This window comes from Chiloscyllium punctatum, chromosome 16 (assembly GCF_047496795.1).
Source record: "Chiloscyllium punctatum isolate Juve2018m chromosome 16, sChiPun1.3, whole genome shotgun sequence".
Lineage (NCBI taxonomy): Eukaryota > Metazoa > Chordata > Chondrichthyes > Orectolobiformes > Hemiscylliidae > Chiloscyllium > Chiloscyllium punctatum.
The window spans coordinates 14,073,118-14,093,127 of record NC_092754.1 but is presented as its reverse complement, the minus strand read 5'-3'; the positions used below and the strand labels follow the sequence as shown (position 1 = coordinate 14,093,127).

The window sequence follows — 20,010 nt, the reverse complement described above, 5'->3', positions numbered from 1 at the left end:
CTGCCCTGCCTTATTTCCCAAGAGTAGGTCAAGTTTTGCACCTTCTCTAGTAGGTGCATCCACATACCGAATCAGAATTTTCCTGTACACACTTAACAAATTCCTCTCCATCTAAGCCCTTAACACTAGGGCAGTCCCAGTCTATGTTTCTTACCCTATTACTCTTACCAATAAATGAAATCTCCTTACAAATTTGTTTCTCAATTTCCCGCTGACTATTAAGGGATCGATAATACAATCAATAAGGTGATTATCCCTTTCTTATTTCTCAGTTCCACCGAAATAACTTCCCTGAATGTATTTCTGGGAGTATCCTCCCTAAGTACAGCTGTAATGATATCCTTTAACAAAAATGCCACTTCCCTCCTCTCTTGTCTTCCTTTATGTCCTTCCTGTAGCATTTGTATCCTGGAACATTAAGCTGCCAGTCCTGTCCATCCCTGAGCCATGTTTCTGCAATTGCTATGATTCCCAGTCCCAAATTCCTAACCATGCCCTCAGTTCATCTGCCTTCCCTGTTAGGCCCCTTGCATTGAAATAACTGCAGTTTAATTTATTAGTCCTACCTTGTTCTCTGCTTTATCCCTGCCTGCCCTGACTGCTTGACTCACTTCTTTTCTCAACTGTACCAGTCTAGATTGATCTCTTTCCCCACTATCTCCCTGGGTCCCACCACCCCAACTTACTAATTTAAATCCTCCTGAGCAGCTCTAGCAAATCTCCCTGCCAGTATATTAATCCCCTTCCAATTCCGGTGCAATTCGTCCTTCTTGTATAGGTCACTTCTACCCCAGAAGATATTCCAATGATCCAAAAATGTGAACCCTTTTCCCATACACCAGCTCCTCAGCCGCACATTCATCTGCTCTATTCTCCTATTCCTACACTCAGTAGCTCATAGCACTGTGAGTAATCCAGATATTATTACCCTCGAGGACCTCCTTTTTTAAATTGAACTAGTTAGTCATTGTACTTATCCTTCCATAAATTCAATAAAAAATTGGAATTAAGAGTTTAATGATGACCATTAAACTGTTGTTGGTTTATTTGTTGAAAAAACACATCTGGTTCACTAATGTGAAAGAAGCTGCTATCCTTACCTGATCTAGCCTACACATGACTCCAGAGCCACAGCATTGTAGTTGACAATGCCTTCCAGTGCATAACTTGTTGTGTGAAAAAGTCTGAAGCTTTTTGAGATAATAGAGAGGTGTAATAAGATGTGATACAAATTCACATCTTTTCAATCCAAACATTTCTTTTCTGTGGCAGCGTGGTTAGTTGACAGAAAAGTTGATAAGGGATCTGAGAATTACTAAATAAATCTTGTTTTCTTACAGAACTGCATACTATACAGCATACAGACAGGTTTACAGTATGGACTTTAAGGTGGTCTTGAAGTGTTGTCCAGGGTGGATACAACTCAACAATGAAGCTGGATGTCTCTACCGTAAGTTCCCTTTTTGAATACAAACAACAGCTCCACTTAAGGCTGGTCAGTGATATATCTTGGGTTTCATTAACAGTATCATCAATATTTTTCTGCTGGCATAAGGATGGCCTTTAGGTGGTCATGTCTGGACAGGGGTACCATTGTGTCTTCATGGCAACAAATGTTGGCATTTACACTGAAGGGTTAACTCCTGTGTTATGAAGTGGTCACCGACTTATGAACATCCGACTTGTGAACAATCATACTCATGATCACATTCCATACAGGGATGTAATAATATTAATTTTAAAGATCTGACATGTGAACACTTCCTCGTCCTTATGATTGGCTATTTCATCTTGTCCTGCATTATGTTTTGACTTATGAAAAGATTTGAATGGAAACCATCTGCAACCAACATTGCACCAGAAGAAATAAAGCACTCACCACTGATGCAAACCATATAAACAATGAGCTGTTGTTCCAAATAGATTGCCTATAAGGCCTAACTTGGACAGTTAGTGGGAGAAACAGTTACCTCATTTTCTATATTGTATCCCTAGGTGTGTGCTACATATTTCCAAAAAATAGTTAACTACATTGAGATGCAGACTAGCTATACTGAACCCAGTTAGCTGGTAGCGGTGGCTCAGTTGCCTTGCCTCTGAGTATATGATTAGGGTTCAAGTTACGCTGCAGAGATTTGAGCACAAAATCTACATTAACAATTCAGTTCAGTGCAATCATTTGTTAAACTGAGGCCGTCTTAGCTCTTTTAGATGGATATAAAGTTCTCACCGCACAACTCGACAAAGAACAAGATACTTAGTCAATAATTATCCTTTAACCAATGCCTAAAATCAGACTATCTAGTCATTAATACGGTGATATTCGTAGGAACATGTATTGGTTCCCAATTTAATTTTGACTGTTTATGTTACCAATCTGAATTTATACTCTAAAGGTTTTTTTAAACCTCCTAATCAGCTTGTCACCTCTGATCTTTGTTTCTCTGTGTGACTGATGTGCTCCTGAAACTTCAGTGACATTCTAATGGAAAGTTGCATTAGAGTGCTGTTTATTCCTCAGAGTAAAGAGCCTAAAGCACAGCCTAATACACAATGCGCAGTAATAGGGAAGATTGATTTAACTGAAAAGGATTGCAGTTGTTTGAAAGGAAAATGAAAACTTGCAGTTTATACTGTATGTTTCAGAAACTTGGGTCATCTCAAAGTATTTTATTGAAGTATTTTATTGAATTGTTGTAATGTAGGAAACATAGTCACAAATTACTTATAGTAGCTCCCACAAATGGTAATATAATAATCAAATAATCTGTAATTTGTTTTTAATGATGTTGGTTGATGGATAGGAGAGATTTTAAACTTCCATCCAAAATAGCTGCACAATTCATAATGTCTGTCTGGAGGTCAAGTAGCTGAAAATCATTTCAAGATCTGATCAATATAATTCAAAATAATTTCCACTCATTTGAGCTCCAGTTGGGAGCTCACCACACTGGAGTGGGCAAGAAATCTGGGAAGGTGTGACTAAAAAAGGCGTGGGATCACATCTTTATCTGTCACTTCAAATTGAACTGCAATTCCAGTCTTTGGAGAACTTCTTATTTTAAGGATCTTTTTTCTGGTGCTCAGTTCTTCTCTTCCACATCTTGCTGGCAGGTTCATCCTTTCTGGCAACAATTCAACAGGATCCTGTCACTTAAGACATCCAAAGTAGTGGGTTTTGTGCTGTTGGATTCCAAGGGGTGGATGGAGGTTCATCCAGGTGGAATTCTGACTGCAAGAGGAGAATTTTGGCCGAAATCAGTAACAGGAATTAAGAGACTTAAATAATCCAAGGTCTATTTACATTGCATGTTACAGTCCTAGTTGTCACATGATGCAATGGATTTTCTTGACTTTTCAAAACTTCTATATCACAGCTTTCACACCCTCAGAACATCTTCAAGTATTTGTAGTCCATTAAGAAATTTGGAGTATAGTCATTGTTGAAGTGTTGCAAATTATTTGTGAGCATGCAGTTCCCAGGATCAAGAAGAAGATAATGACTAAATAATCTATTTCAGTTTTTCATTTTGGTTGAGAGGTATTTATTAGGCAGGATTCTAGGGGGGACTTTTTCTGGTCCTCTTTGCCTAGCGTTATGGGATAATTTACATCCAACTGACAAATCGTAAGGCACCTCATTCTACCCAAAGGTAATATTTCTACCAGTGCAAAACCTCAGGCACAAACGCACTGGGATGTCAATCTGGGCTTTGTGCTCTGGAGTAGGACTGGAACTCAGGTGAGAGTCATGACTGACACTTCATAGCAATCAATCTTACATCAATTGGTCTTAGACAGTCTCAGGCATGAAGTGAGAAAACCCCTCAGTAGTGGAGAGTTTGGAAACCAAAGGTCCAGTGTCCCTGTTTTCCCATTCATGATGCACTTCCCATATCTCATGTATCAACCATCCTCCATCCCCCATCTCCCACCCCCCAGTAAGCGGATCTCATTCTTTTTCATGGCCGACCTTCATACTTAGATAAAAGTCAACCTTTTTATCTGCTGAGAAAGATTGTACTCATATCGGGAGTTGACCTCAATTTTTCTCGTCAATTGCAAATTTTACTCACCCAATAAGTCGGTGCATATGATTTAAGCAGGTCATGTAGGGCTTGTTGACAATAAATATGCTGAAATTCTCTGAAATTTAAGACTTGCTCCACCTAGACCAGATCAAATATGACAAGGGATGAACAGAAATAGATCTTGCAACAAAAGAAATGAAATACGAAGTTGGTTTCAAGCTGAAAGTCATAATGTTTGCTTACTAGTTGAATAACTGCTGTTGGGAGAGAATTTTGGTAATAGTGTAAAACTAGTACACCAATAGAAGAAGAAGGAATCTATCTTGAAAAAGATGCCCAACATCATATACACCAGGAAAACATGGAACTGCTACCGGCCAGATCTTCAAAAACATGTGTTGTGTAGGTCCTCAAATTGTTAGAATCGTCATCAGAAATGCAATGAGTATACATATAACTGAGTCAACCATATCATGTTCTGAGTCCAGTAAGATTTGAACAATTTTTGAACAGTTTCTGCAGATGCTCCATGAAATGAAAATATCAAGTGTGGCAGTAGAAGACTAAGATTGCTTGTGATAACCGAACGAAGTCTGTCAGACAGTAACAAAAGTACTTGTACTTGTTGGCCTAGATTATTTGACCTTTGGATCATTGGATGTATGACCCAAGATGCTCATTAGACCCCACAGCCATGCTGACTCTGTGGGAATTGCTTGGGAAATGTGAACTTCTGGCAGCTGTTCCCCTCTTCCTGTGATCCTCCCAAAATAACCTCCAACTTTTGAGAGACCGAGTCTTCAAACAGTTCTGACATACTCACTTGGACAGTTAACTAGGATACGTTTGACAAGAAAATTCTCGTCTAACTCCTGGCTAACTGTGCAACTGAACGCAGTCACTTGAAATTGAAGGCCATCACTCACTCGCTGACCCGACCTGCCAAACCATCGATCCTCCTGCTCCTCGGATGCTGCCTGACCTGCTGTGCTTTTCCAGCACCGCATTCTCGACTCTGATCTTCAGCATCTGCATCCTCATTTTCTCCTAATCCTGATCCAGCCTCATTAGTTATGTTGTGCAAGCTAACCACACTAGCCCCTCTTGAACTGACCAAACTAGCCCCGACTCAACTATCTACGCACCTGCCTGTCATCTCCTCCACTTTCCAATTTACCCGCTTATCTCATGCATCTACCACCCTGCCCATTCATGCATTCATTCACTCACTCATTCACCAACATTCATCCTTTCATCCATTCACAAACATTTGCACTTAAATGTATGGCAGCTGGTATTCTCTCTCCCTCTGCATAAAGTTTTACTGCTATAAGAAAGCTTTGTAATTGAAGTTTTCTCCGTATTTCTGAAGGAGCCTGGATTGGAAAGCCTGTCGAAACATGGAACTGTGTCACAAAAAAATTAGAGCAGAGCAATAACCTGTTGGTGATTGCAGTTTTGCAGAAGATCTGTATCTTTGTCACACTGACATGATTGAAACTCTCACCATCTTAACTGTGGAGCAGAAATGACAATAAAAAAAAGCTCCAGTGAAAACCACAGAGCATGAGAGGACAACATTAGTGGTAGTACCAGCTGCAAGTCCAGTGGAACAAACTATTTCAATTTTCAAACATAAAAACATGCTGAAAATCATGTTTCTTGCAGGAGTTTTTATTCATGTCGACAGTTCTTTATTCAGTCTTTGATCTCCCTACTTTTCCTTTTTCTTACTATTTCCTCACTCTTGCTCCTGGTCTCTCAAAAAAATTAATAAGCTGTTCTGTGGAATGCTCACCAGTGATCACTTTTAAGCTGAATATTTTAGGATGCTTACTGTCTGCTGGCAAAGGAGAGCATGTGTAAAAAGTCTGATGGAATTTGCAAATTTAAGTTGTCTCTGCCTGAAACAGATGATCACACAGTGTGCCCAGTTATAAACCTGGCAAGACATGTGACCAAGGGGCAGCAAAAGGTTCTTCCCTCATTCCCCTTTATGCCTTCCAACTGCAGACAGCCTGTTTTTCAAGCAAGAAACAGTTGAAAGTCCATCCCACTGCCTGTAGGAATTACAGAAAGAAAAAAGGATATTGGAAAAATAACATGCAAGAGATTGCAGTTGTGGAGATAATTGTATAACACTGTGTCTGAGCTGTGTTCATAGCCACAGTTGCTAGTTTGCATTTATTTTTTGCCAGAACTTTTCTTCCCCACAACATTACTTGATTTTATTTTTCAAAAGTCAGGTGTAATAACATTAAGATAATGTTTAACATGAGAAATAACTTACCTGTGCATAATATAAAGAAATGTCAGAACATTTTGCCCTGAGCAACCTCTGTTTGTTTTACTGAATGGAAAAGTTAGCTTGCAAAGGTCAGGGGGCATAATAGTATTAACCCATGCAATGACATGTAAACATTAGCCGCAGTTTAGGATGGATTGAGTAGATGAGAAAAAAAAATTATACAGCATCTATCATGAATTCAGGATGTTGAAATGTCTTTACAGTCAGTGAAGTTCTCTTTGTGGTGCGATCCGTATGTAATTGGGTAAATATGGCAACCAAATAAGTGCACAGCAAGGTTCTGCAAACGGAACCGAGATAAATTACCAGGTTAGTTGTTCTTATTGGTTCTGATTGTGGAATAAAAGTTTGTCATATCAATTAGAGAACTTTGTTTTCAAGTAGAAAGATGTTTTTATGTCTACATGAACAAGGAGATGGTGCTTGGGCTTAACATCTTTTCCAAAAAACAGAACCTCCAGTAGTGCAATACTGCCTTAATGCTGCACTGGAAGGTTAATAAGTGTAGATTATTTCCTTGATTCTCTGGATCCACAATCTTCTGATTTGGAGGCAGAGGTTCTATCCATTGAGTAAAGGCTGACCCTTAGGTGACTAAGGCTGAAGAGTGGTTCAGTGAGTCTGTCTGTTCTTGTTTAGTTTAGCAAGTCCAATCTATAATTTGAAATGGGATTCCAGTGTAGCTCTTTGCACAATCAGGATTATTTGATAAGCACCGTCAGATTCTCCCCGAATATCGGTTGGGCTTAGTTTGATTCATTTGTACATGCTAGATGTTTCACTTATTCAAGCACCAGGCATTGTTCTTAAATGCAAAGGGAATATGTACTTTCCTTGTTAAAAAAAATGCAGACAGTGGACCCCTGCTGCATCCCCATGACAACACCCTGACCAATCCAAAGTCAACTTACCTGGTTTTAACTTCATCAATTAACTAAGATTGATGGATATTCACATTGTATCTCCATGTCAATCATAGTCAAATCAATCTGTGTTGTCTTCTCATGCTGTATAATGTTGGTTTTCTTGCATTTCAGTCCTGATGAGCATAAGATGAAAAGCTGCTACATTTTGTCTACTTTTAGCAATGTTTAAGTATTAATTTGACATGGACAAGATCTTGTACAGAAGTTGTGTGGTTTTTTTTTCCCTTGCCAATGTAAACAAAATTAACATCCAGGAGCTCTTCTCTCCTGGCTGCAGATGGCTACAATAGGTGACAATAAAGAAAATAAGACCCAAACATAATGGACCTCAAGCAAAGCTGTTTTATCATCTGTGGCTCAGTGTTGTAACCTTTGCCAATGAGTTGGAACATTGTGGATTCACGTTCCACTCTGAAAATTTGAAGGCGTAATCTAGCCTTGTGCCTCAGTATAGTACTAAGGGAATGTTCAATGTGCCACCTTCATTAACTGAAGTCCCACTTGCCCTTTACAGTGGACCTAGAAGATACCAAGGAGCTATTTTGAAATGGAACAAGGGAGTCCTAACAGTATTTATCCTTCTACTAATATTGTATTCATAATCAAGAGAGATGCTAAATTGTTTTAATAGAATACAATTCAATACAGCGCAGGAACAGACTCTTCATCCCACCAAGCCCGTACCGATCCTAATCCTTCTTTAGACCAGTTACTTATTACCCATGTATTGTTTCTATCTCTCTGCCCGCCCCCGTTCATGTATCTATTAAGATAAGTCTTAAATGTTACTAATGTGTCTGCTTCCACTACCTCCACTGGCAATGAATTCCAGGCACCCACCACCCTCTATGTGAAAACATTTCTCTGCACCTCTCCCTGTCACCTTGAACCTGTACCCTCTTGTAGTTGACCTTTCCACCCTGGGAGAAAAAAGCCTCTGACTATCCACCCTGTCTATGCCTCAATTTTGTAGACCTCTATCAGGTTGTCCCTCAGCTTCCAGCACTCCATCAGAGACTCTCACTGATGATGTTACCTAGTATGGTGACAAAATGTCTGAAAACAAACCTTGCAGCTCATCGAGCTAAGTTGCATACTTATCATCATCTCGAGCTACAAATATTCTCAAAAATTGTTATCCAATCTCTCTACATAACTAAAACCCTTCAGAGCAGGTAATATTCTGGTATACCTTCTCTGCACTTCTCAAAAGCATTCATGACCTTCTGATAGTGCGACAACCAGAACTGCATCGAATATCCCAAGTGTGGCCTTACTAAAATTTTGTACATCTGCAACATAAATTTAATTCAATTCAATTCAACTTGCCAACTTTTGTATTCAATACCATAGCTGATGAAGGCAAGTGTGTTGTATATCTTTTTGATCGTCTTATCCACTTGCATTGCCACTTTCAGAACTCTAGGGACCTATTTGCCCAGATTCTTCTGTACGTCAATGCTGCCAAGGGTTCTGCCATTTATTGTGTAATTCACACCTGAATTTCATTTTCCAAAATACATCACGTCACATTTGTCCAGATCAAACTCCACCTGCCATTTCTCTGCCCAAATTGGCAATCTATCCTTATCCCACTGTATTCTTTGACAATCTGCCTCACTATCTGCAACTAGCCAATTTAGTGGTGTCAATCACAAACTTGCTAATCACACCACTTACATGTTCCTCCAGATCATTTAGATATAATACAAACAATAAAGGTTCCAGCACTGATCCCTGTGGAACACCACTAGTTACTGATCTCCTTTCTCTCTGTCTTCTGTGACCAAGCTTGTTTTGTATCTATCTAGCCAGCTCACTCCAGATCCTATAAGACTCTACCTTCTGTACCAGCCTGCCATAAATAACCTTATCAAATGCTTTACTGAAGTCCATGTAGACCTTATCCTCTGTCCTTCACTCAGTAATTTTTGTCACCTCCTAAAATAAACTCAATCAAATTGGTGAGTCCTGAATTTCCCCACAATGCCATTTGCTTCCAAATGTAAATAAATCCTGTCTCTCCATATCTTTTCCAATAGCTTCCCCACCACTGGCCTGCAATTAGAACATAGAACAATACAGTGCAGAACAGGCCCTTTGACCTCGATGTTGCGCCGACCTGTGAACTATTCTCAGCTCATTTCCCCTACACTATCCCATCATCATCCATGTGCTTATCCAAGGATTGTTTAAATCTCCCTAATGTGGCTGAGTTAAGTACATTGACAGGTAGGGCATTCCGTGCCCATACCACTCTCTGAGTAAAGAATTTGCCTTTGACATCTATCTTAAATCTATCACCCCTCAATTTGTAGTTATGCCCCCACATACAAGCTGACCTCATCACCCTAGGAACAGGACTTTCACTGTCTACCCTATCTAATCCTCTGATCATCTTGTATGTCTCTATCAAATTCCTTCTTAGCTTTCTTCTTTCCAATGAGAACAGATCCAAGTCTCTCAGCCTTTCCATGTAAGACCTTACCTACAGACCAGGCAACCTCCTGGTAAATCACCTCTGCACTTTTTTCAATGCTACCACATCCATTCTGAAATATGGCGACCAGAACTGTACACAATATTCTAAGTGCGACCGCACTAGCGTTTTGTATAGTTGCAGCATGATATTGCGGCTCTGGAACTCAATCCCTCTACCAATGAAACCCAACACACTGTATGCTTTCTTAATGCTGCTGGACATCCACACTACCAAGAATCTTTCCATTGACCCAGTACTCTGCCTTCCTGTTATTCTTGCCAAAGTACATCACCTCACATTTAGCTGCATTGAACTCTATTTGCCACTTCTCAGCCCAATTCTGCAGTTTATCCAAGTCCTCCTGCAACCTGTAACATTCTTCCAAACTGTCCACTACTCCACCGACTTTAGTGTCATCTGCAAATTTACTAATCCATTCACCTATGCCTGTGTCTAAGTCATTTATAAAAATGACAAACAGCAGTGGTCCCAAAACAGATCCTCGTGGCACACCACTAGTAACCGGACTCCAGGCTGAATATTTTCCATCGGCCACCACTCGCTGCCTTCTTTCAGAAAGCCAATTTCTAATTCAAACTGCTAAATCACCCTCAATCCCATGTCTCTGCATTTTCTCCAACAGCCTACCATGTGGAACTTTATCAAAGGCTTTACTGAATTCCATGTATACCACATCAACTGCCCTACCCTCATCTACATGCTTGGTCACCTTCTCAAAAAACTCAGTGAGGTTTGTGAGACACGATCTGCCCTTAACGAAATCATGTTGACTATCTGAAATCAAATGTTGCTTGCTAGATGATTATAAATCTTATCTCTTATAATCCTTCCCAAAACCTTTCTTACAACAGAAGTAAGGCTCACTGGTGTATTATCTGGATTATCTCTGTTTTGCTTCTCAAACAAAGGAACAACATCGGCCATTCTCCAGTCCTTTGGAACTTCACTTGAGGCAAAAGAGGATGCAAAGGTATCAGCTAAGGTCCCAGCTATTTCCTCCCTTGCCACCCATCATATCCTGGGATAGATCCCATCTGGCCCTGAGTACTTATCTACCTGAATGTATTTCAAGACACCTAACTCTTCCTCATTCTGTTGATCTGCCCAAGAGTATTCACACACCTTTCCCTAACTTCAACATCCCACGGGTCTCTCTCTTTAGTGAATACTGACATAAAGTACACATTAAGGAACTTACCAGTTTCCTCTGAGTCCACACATAACTTCTTTCCTTTATCCTTGAATGGGTCTACTCTTTCCTTAGCTATCCTCTTGCTCCTAACATATGTATAAAATGCCTTGGGTTCTCCTTGACCCTGCAGGCCAAGGGCATTTCATAGTCAAAAAGGGCAGGAGAGTCAACGTTGCAGGCATAAGCCCTTTATTGACTCTCCTCCTCCTCAGGATGCTGCCTGACCTGCTGTGCTTTTCCAGCACCACCCTTTTTGACTCTGAGTTCTTCAGCATCTGAGGTCTTCCCTTTCTCCAAGGAAATAAGAAAGGGATGATCACCTTATTGGGATTGTATTTATAGAACCCCCTAATAGTCAGAGGGAAATTGAGAAACAAATTTGTAAGGAGATTTAAATTATCTTTAAGAATAATAGGATGGTTATGGTAAGGGATTTTAACTTTCCAAACATAGACTGGGACTGCCATAGTGGCTTCAGATGGAGAGGAATTTGTTAAGAAATTTGTTAATACAAGAACATTATCTGATTCAGTATGTGGATGTTCCTACCAGAGAAGGTGCAAAACGTGACCTGCTCTTGGGAAATAAGGCCGGGCAGGTGACGGAGGTGTCAGTTGGGGAGCCCTTTGGGACCAGCGACCATAATTCTATTCGTTTTAAAATAGTGATGGAAAATGATAGACCAGATCTAAAAGTTGAAGTTCTAATTTGGAGGAAGGCTAATTTTGATTGTAATAGGCAAGAAGTTTCAAAAGCTGATTGGGGGCAGATGTTCGCCACTAAAGGGATGGCTGGAAAATGGGAAGCCTTCAGAAATGAGATAATGAGAGTCCAGAGACAGTATATTCCTGTGAGGGTCAAAGGAAAGGCTGGTAGGTATAGCAAATGCTGGATGACTTGAGAAATTGAGGGTTTGGTTAACAAAAAGAACGAAGCATATGTAAGGTATACACAGCTAAGATCGAGTGAATCCTTAGAGCACAAGGCAATAGGAGTATACTTAAGAAGGAAATCAGGAGGGCAAAAAGGGGACATGAGATAGCTTTGACAAATAGTGTTAAGGAGAATCCAAAGGGTTTTTTTTCAAATACATTAAGGACAAAAGGGTATCTAGGGAGAGAATAGTGCCGCTCAAAGACCGGCAAGGCAGCATATTAGTGTAGTCACAAGAGATTGCTAAATACTAAATAGCTGGAGATACTAAATTAATATTTTGCATCAGTGTTTACTGTGAAGAATTACATGAAAGATATAGAATGTGAGAAAATAGATGGTGACATCTTGAAAAATGTCCATATAACAGAGGAGGTGGTGCTGGATGTCTTAAAATGCATAAAAGTGGATAAATCCCCAGGAGTTGATTAGGCATACCCTAGAACTCTATGGGAAGCTAGGGAAGTGATTGCTGGGTTCATTGCTGAGATATTTGTATCATCGATAATCGCAGGTGAGGTGCCAGAAGACTGGAGTTTGGCAAATGTGGTGCTACTGTTTAAGAAGGGTGGTAAGGACAAGCCAGGAAACTATAGATCAGTGAGTCTGACGTCGGTGGTGGGCAAGTTGTTGGAGGGAATCCTGAGAGACAGGATTTACATGTATTTGGAAAGGCAAGGATTGATTATGGATAGTCAATATGGCTTTGTGCGTGGGAAATCATGTCTCACAAACTTGATTGTGTTTTTTGCAGAAGCACAAAGAGGATTGATGGGGGCAGAGCGGTGAACGTGATGTATATGGACTTCAGTAAAGCTTTCGACAAAGTTCCCCATGGGAGACTGGTTAGCAAGGTTAGATCTCATGGAACACAGGGAGATCTAGACATTTGGACACAGACCTGGCTCAAAGGTAGAAGATAGTGGGTGGTGATGGAGGGTTGCTTTTCAGATTGGAGGCCTGTGACCAATAGTATGCCACAAGGATCGGTGCTGGGTCCACTACTTTTTGTTATTTATTTAATAATTTGGATGTGAACGTAGCAGGTATAGTTAGTAAGTTTGCAGATGACACAACTTGGGGATGTAGTGGACAGCAAAGGAGGTTACTTCAGATTACAACAGGATCATGATCCGATGGGCCAATGGGCTGAGGAGTGGCAGATGGCGTTTAATTTAGATAAATGCAAGGTGCTGCATTTTGGAAAAGCAAATCAGGACAGGACTTTTTAATTTAATGGTCAGGTTCTAGGGAGTGTTGCTGAACAAAGAGACCTTGGAGTGCAGGTTCAAAGCTCCTTGAAGTAGAGTCGCAGGTAGATAGGATAGTGAAGAAGGCATTTGGTATGCTTTCCTTTATTGGTCAGATCATTTTCTATTGGAGTTGGGATGTCATGTTGTAACTGTACAGAAATTAGTTTGGCTTGAAAGGGTTCAGAAAAGATTTACAGCGCTATTGCCAGGGTTGGAGGATTTGAGCTATCGGAAGACATTGAGTAGACTGGGGCTGTTTTCCCTGGAGTGTTGGAGGCTGATGGTTGACCTTATAGAGGTTTATAAAGTCATGAGGGGCATGGATAGAATAAATGGACCGGGTCTTTGCCCTGGGTTGAGGGTGTCCAGAACTAGAGGGCATAGGTTTAGGGTGAGAGGGGAAAGATATAAAAGGTATCTAAGGGGCAGCCTTTTCACACAGAGGGTGGTGGGTGTATGGAATGAGTTGCCAGAGGAAGTGGTGGAAGCTGGTACAATTACAACATTTAAAAGGCATTTGGATGGGTCTATGAATAGGAAGGGTTTAGAGGGGTATGGGCCAAGTGCTAGTAAATGGGAGTAGATTAAGTTAGGATAACTGGCCAGCATGTACAAGTTGAACAGAAGGGTCTATTTTCATGCTGTACAGCTCTATGACTCTTTGACATTTCATCGCCCCCTTTAGCTCTCCTAACTCTCCTTTTGAGCTCCTCCTTACCTTCTCTGTACTCTTCAAGGACTTTGTCTTCACTTGCCTGGACATTAGGCATGCTTTTTTTTTGACTAAGCTGATAACTTCCCCTGTTATCCAAGGTTCCCAAATCCTACCATTCCTGGTCTTCATTTTAAAACTATACTTTCCTGTTTGTGTTTTAAAATGATCTTTACTGGATTAGAACATGGCCAGTACATTTCACATCATTCAAATTGACCATAATTTTTGTAGACTTTCAATCAGTAATTACCAGAGCAGAACTCAGACATTATCCTGCTGAAATGCCACACCTTTACAGTGCACAAATCAAATCAGACTAGCAGACCAGTTGTCTATCTGTCCTAGTTTGGGCAAACAGGAGCTAATTAAACTCATTACACCTGAAGTGGGTCTAATAGTTCAAAATTGCTCTTCGTATAAATTAACAATGGTCATTGCCAGAGAAATAGAAACCAGTTGTGACATAGAAACAACGCCATTAAGTTGAAACTGATTCTGCCAGGAAGTCCATCACATGACCAATCCCTGGCTTTTGACAAATGGTTAAATTGTAGTTTCTGGATTGCCTTACTTCAGTCTGATAAAGACCTAATTATTTCAAAAATTCATCTACTAAGAATCTAATTGATGATACTACTGCCAACCTTCAGGCTTAGCTAAGATAAAAATAATCATTAGCCTTGAAATAGTAACTCTGTTTCTCTCTCCACAGATGCTGGTAGACCTGCTGAGTTTCTCTAGCACTTTCTTTTTATTTTGGATCACCAGCATCCACAGTGTATTGCTTTAGTTTTTTGTTAAGTCTGGCTTTTGTCTAAATATTCTGCAAAACCTAGTTCTGGAAGAAATTTTGCAAGCGCTGGAAAATATCTCACTGTACCATCATCAACAATAAGAGGAATTCTACAACTTCATGCACTTGAATTCAAATGTTGGTGGAAAAGAGCATTCATGGACATTGGCTTACTGGACTGAAGTCAAAATCATGTGAATTAATGTCCACATCTTTGAGTTTTAACTTATTCTTTTTTAAAAATCTTTTCTCTTCCTTGCTTATTTCGGGGTGTGTGTTATAATCATTTCCTTGGGTATGAATCAACTGTACCTTTATTTAAATCTTGAAACGAGCTTGTTACTGTTTTTTCAAAATGGACTTAGCAAACAGGGTTTTCAGGGAACACACCATGCCCTATTTAAAAATGGAAAAGAAATAGAAAAAACACTGTGGATAGAAAAAGAGGAAAATACAAGTTCAATTAATTTCTCCCTGTTATCCTTTAATACGTCACAGAGTATCTGGTCACTATGTCGTTGTATGTGGGAACTTGAGTGAAATAGGCTTTTGAAATTACAGCACTGCTCTTCAAAAAGTACTTCATTGGCCGTAAAGTGTATCTTGAAGTCTTAATAGGTGCTATTCTTCTATTCAAGAGAGGTTGCACATTGAGCTACAACAGGCAAAGCCACACTTGCGTTTTGTGGGTCTCTGCTTGTACAATGCTCGCTCGCTACCCGAATAAAGTGTAAAACCAGTTTGCCTCTTGCACTGTGTCAGAAGGAAGTGGCTCAGACACCCTGTGTAAACTCAACCCGACCCTCATACTTCTTGCTTAACACCAAGGATAGAATCAGGAAGGCAGCAGACCAAATCTTTGAACTGGAATTGTTATTGTGACCGGCTGCATTCGACATCTCTATAATTAGATTACTTTAATCACTTTGGCTGTACATTTTGTGGAGTTTGCTTTCCTTCATTCAGACCACTATAATTAACTGCCTTTCATTTTCCCAGACTCAACTTTCCTCACGGATCCCATTAGGAAAATGAATCACTAGCAAAAAAAACTCAGAGGAAAAGAATTTGAAATTGTGTTGATGTTTTGACTCTTTTATTTGCTGATTTTTCTTCTCTTTTCATGGTTACATTTTGTGGTTTGATTGAGGTTTAATGCCTAGAGATAGGGCAGGATAATTATCTTCAGGATTACTCATTGGACTTAAAAGACTTGTGGAAGAGCTGGTCTGAGTACTCGCTCCTTCTCCAGCTAAAATTATTTCTCTTATCCTTGTGGTCCATTTGGCATTGTGAAGAGCAGAATTGGGTGCAGTTCTTCTGCAGTAGAAACAAAATGAATGCCAATATGAGTGTGACATCTTTATTTACTTAGGCTATTTTAAAACTTTTATTTTGCATATTCTTCTCATAGAGGTTTGAGTAATTACATTTATATGAAAATAGTTGATGGAAAACTCACCACATTGTACAAAAAAGATTACAGCACAGGAACAGGCCTTTCAGCCCTCCAAGCCTGTGCCACCACATTTTGCTCTTCCATACCAAAACCATCTTTACTTGCAGAATCCATATCCCTCTATTCCCGCCATATTCGTCTTCAAAGCTGCTATTGTGTCTGCTTCCACCACCACCTCTGGCAATGTGTTCCAGGCACCTTCTACCCTTTGAGTGGAAAAACCTGCCTTGCACATCTCTTTAAACTTTCCCCACCCTTGCACCTTGAACCTGTGTCCCCCAGTAATTGACCCCTCCAACCTGGAAAAAAGTTTCATACTTTCCACTTTCTCCATGCTATTCACAATCTTATACACTTTTATTAGGTTGGCCCTCAATCTCCTGCATTCTAGTGAAAACAAACCCAGTCTAGCCAACCTTCCTTCAAAGCTAAAACCCCCATACCAGGCAACATCCTGGTAAACCTTTTCGAAAGTATCCACATCCTTTTGGTAGTGTGGTGTGTAGAACTGTATGCAGTATTCCAAGTGGAGCCTAACTAAAGTTTTATAAAGCTGCAGCATAACTTGTCTATCCTTATACTCGATGCCCCTTCCAATGAAGACAAGCATGCCATAGGCCTTTTTTATTACCTTATCTGTCTGCGCTGCCACATTCAGTGATATATAGACTTGCACACCCAGATCCCTCTGCGTATCAATCCTCCTAAAGGTTGAGCCATTCACTGTAATTTCCATCTGTACTTGACCTTCTAAAATGTATCACCTCATGTTTGTCTGGATTAAACTTTATCTGCTATTTTTCTGCCCTTGCCTCCAATTGATCTATATCCTGGAACTTTGCTTCCCTTTCTCTGATTCTCACCAAATGGAGGAACTTCAGTGCCATGACTGGGAGGAGGATGTAACCAATGTGTAGCTTGCATAGGTAGGGAATAATGCTCGTAGCCCATCCATTGATTATAGTGCATCGCCTCACCATTGAAAGCTGTGTCATTCTGTTACTGTCATACTTGCTCTATTGATAGCATTTTTTCAGTGACTATGATAGAAAATAAATTATAAAATGGATAGCCAACTAGAACGTGCCCAATTCCTTCCATTGGGTTAAGTGAATGTGATCTCCGTTCTTCGCTAAGCAATTCCAATGGCTGGAAGCTTCTACGAACAGCTTGTATCTTGTCATATTTCTGCACCATGTCTATCATGATACGTTCAGTACATTTTGAGATTTTCACAAGGAAGAAGCTCAGAGAACTGTGTATTCTCTCATAAACCCTCTACCCTCGGCCAAGGATGGAAGCAGGATGTGGCAGTAATAGCTGATCTCCTTTGTGTAGCATTCAGAGTACTGTAATGGACTTCTTGTGATGAGAAAGTGAAAATTCAACAGAATCACTAGTGATGGCTTTCCATCAATATCCTGCTATGAGATTTATTTGTTTGGATGGTAGATTAGGATGTGCATGGATATTGTTTGGGCAACAGTATGTATTTATGTATTCAATGAGAAGTTTAGATTTGATTCGAGTAATCTCTTGATGTTTGCTGTTTGGACTCTAACATGAAGAGTTACCATCTACTAAGTCTAGTAGAATCACTATCTAGTATGTACCCCTCAAATTATAGTACATTCCAGAGAGCAGGAAGGGTAATTGTTGCCAAAACTTTTAAAATTTGATTTTTAAAATCCAGAGATTTGCTTCAGGTCATGACTTATTCTTGATCATAATTTTTATATCCAAATGGTGAAATCCACCATCAAAGAGCTTATAACTGGAGACACAGACTGTGATTGCTTTTATCACTGCAAGAAAAGGCCATATTTCACATAGTGGACGTATTTCTGTCCCATGCATAGGAACCTCTTAAATTTCTTCAAAGAACCTGTGCAAAAATGTTGATTTGTTGGATTTCTATCTTCCGCTGTGTGTGAATGAGCTGTTGTATCTGCAGTGAGCTGTGGGTTATTACTGAATGATGTTACACTGAGCAAGAAAGATTAAATCCTCAGATAGGATGGAGGGTTTCAAAATTCTGTATTTCAACAGGGTCTCATTAGGAGAGGCATTCCAGGTTGAATGCTGTCTTTGTGTGAGTTGACTTCCGTGGCTAAGCTTGGCCCAGGGTTTTCAAAGACTAGCTAGTCTTTTTTGTATTTAATAAGGGAGACTCCTGAAATCCTGTCTGTGGCCACAGTTCCTCATGTGTGAATTGATAGCCCCCAAGGCTCAATCCAATACTTTATGCTCGAGTTACTGTTATTGTACTGCATGTGTGATGAATCGGTCAGTAAATCTGTTTCTTTTGTTTATTATTTTCTCCATTTTGAAGCTGCAGCTTTTCTTTAGTTTTTGGATTCAAATTGAATGGGGCATCAACATATTAATTTTTGTTCTTTCCTTCATCTATTTGTCTAATTTGTTTGCTTACTCTTGAGGTACAAGTTTCTGCCTTCCTATACGTGTTGGTGTTGACAACATTAGAAGTAGTCTTGACTTTTGCGCTGATCTAACGTTCACACAGGAAGGCGCATCTTCCAGCATTAGATAACAATTTGGTGCTGTCAAGTGTGCAGCCTGGCCTGTTCAGGTCACCTCTAAGAACAAGAAAATGCAGTTTGACCTGGTAAGAAAGAATGGCATATCCCTGACCAGGAACATTCTATGACTTGACTAATTAACTTCTCTTTGATGACTGTGTCTCTTGAACACCTTGTTTATTCCTGTCTATAACTGATGCTGACACTGGTGAAAGCACACTATCTATTTAAACTGATTTTGTAACTGTAATAGCTAACCAGTATCTATAATCAGAAGCAATTCAGTAACAATGAAATGCTTTGTGATGTGCTGGAGGTATAATGTCATGCTATACAAATGAATGCTCTATCAATCCGGGTATGAAGTATGTCAAGCTATAGTTTAAATTTATATTTTGTTTTAAAGTATGAAAAGGACATCACATACAAAAAAAAGGCTAAACTATCAACATAATGAATGCTTGGAATGTGGTTAACTCAGTTGGCTGAACAGCTGGTTTACAATGCAGAGTAACACCAGCCGCTCAGGTTCAGTTCCTGCACCAGCTGGTGTTACCATGAAGGTCCGGTCTTCTTGACCTCACCCCTTGCCCTTGACATTGTAACCTTCTGGTTAAACTCATTGTTGATCATCTCTCTCTCTCGCAAGACAGTAGCCCAATGGGACTGTGGTGGCTTTTCCTTTCTTAAATTTTCCAGAAGTGAGAGGGTTCAGAAAAGATTTATAAGGATATTGCGAGGGTTGGAGGATTTGAGCTACAGGGAGTGGCTGAATAGGCTGAGGCTGTTTTCCCTGGAGCGTCGGAGGCTGAGGGCTGATCTTATAGAGGTTTATAAAATCATAATATTCATTTAACCATAGGATAAATAGGCAAAATCTTCTCCCTGGGATGGGGGAGTCCAGAAGGAGATGGTATTGGTTTAGCAGGAGAGAGGAAAAATTTAAAAGGGACCTAAGGGACAACTTTTTCATGCAGACAGTTGTGCGTGTATGGAATGAGCTGCCAGAGAAAGTGGTGGAGGCTGGTACAATTACGACATTTAAAAGGCATCTGGATGGGTATATGAATAGGGAGAGTTGTGAGGGATATGGACAAATGCTGGCAAATGGGACTAGATTAGGTTAGAATATTTGGTCGGCATGGACAAGTTGGACCGAAGGGTCTGCTTTCATGCTGTACATCTCTATGACTCAATAATTGACCTGGGTCCAAGTTCCTGAAGTTTGAAACCCAATCCAATTCACAAGAACAAGTCCTTTTAATACAACACTCACATCACAACATTAAAAGTGTATTAACACTTGGGTAATATATTGAACTCTTAAACGAACTGGCTGTTATATAACTTAGTTACG

General features: G+C 40.0%; 1 protein-coding gene across 2 annotated transcripts in view; it reads left to right on the top strand.

The window, feature by feature from the left end:
• Positions 1–20,010, top strand: part of LOC140486975 (uncharacterized) — a 436,936-nt gene that overhangs the window by 18,393 nt on the left and 398,533 nt on the right. For both annotated transcript variants that reach the window (XM_072586267.1, XM_072586266.1), the window contains exon 3: positions 1,341–1,450. In XM_072586267.1, coding sequence (XP_072442368.1) covers positions 1,341–1,450 — 110 coding nt within the window. The remainder of the gene's footprint in view (positions 1–1,340; positions 1,451–20,010) is intronic.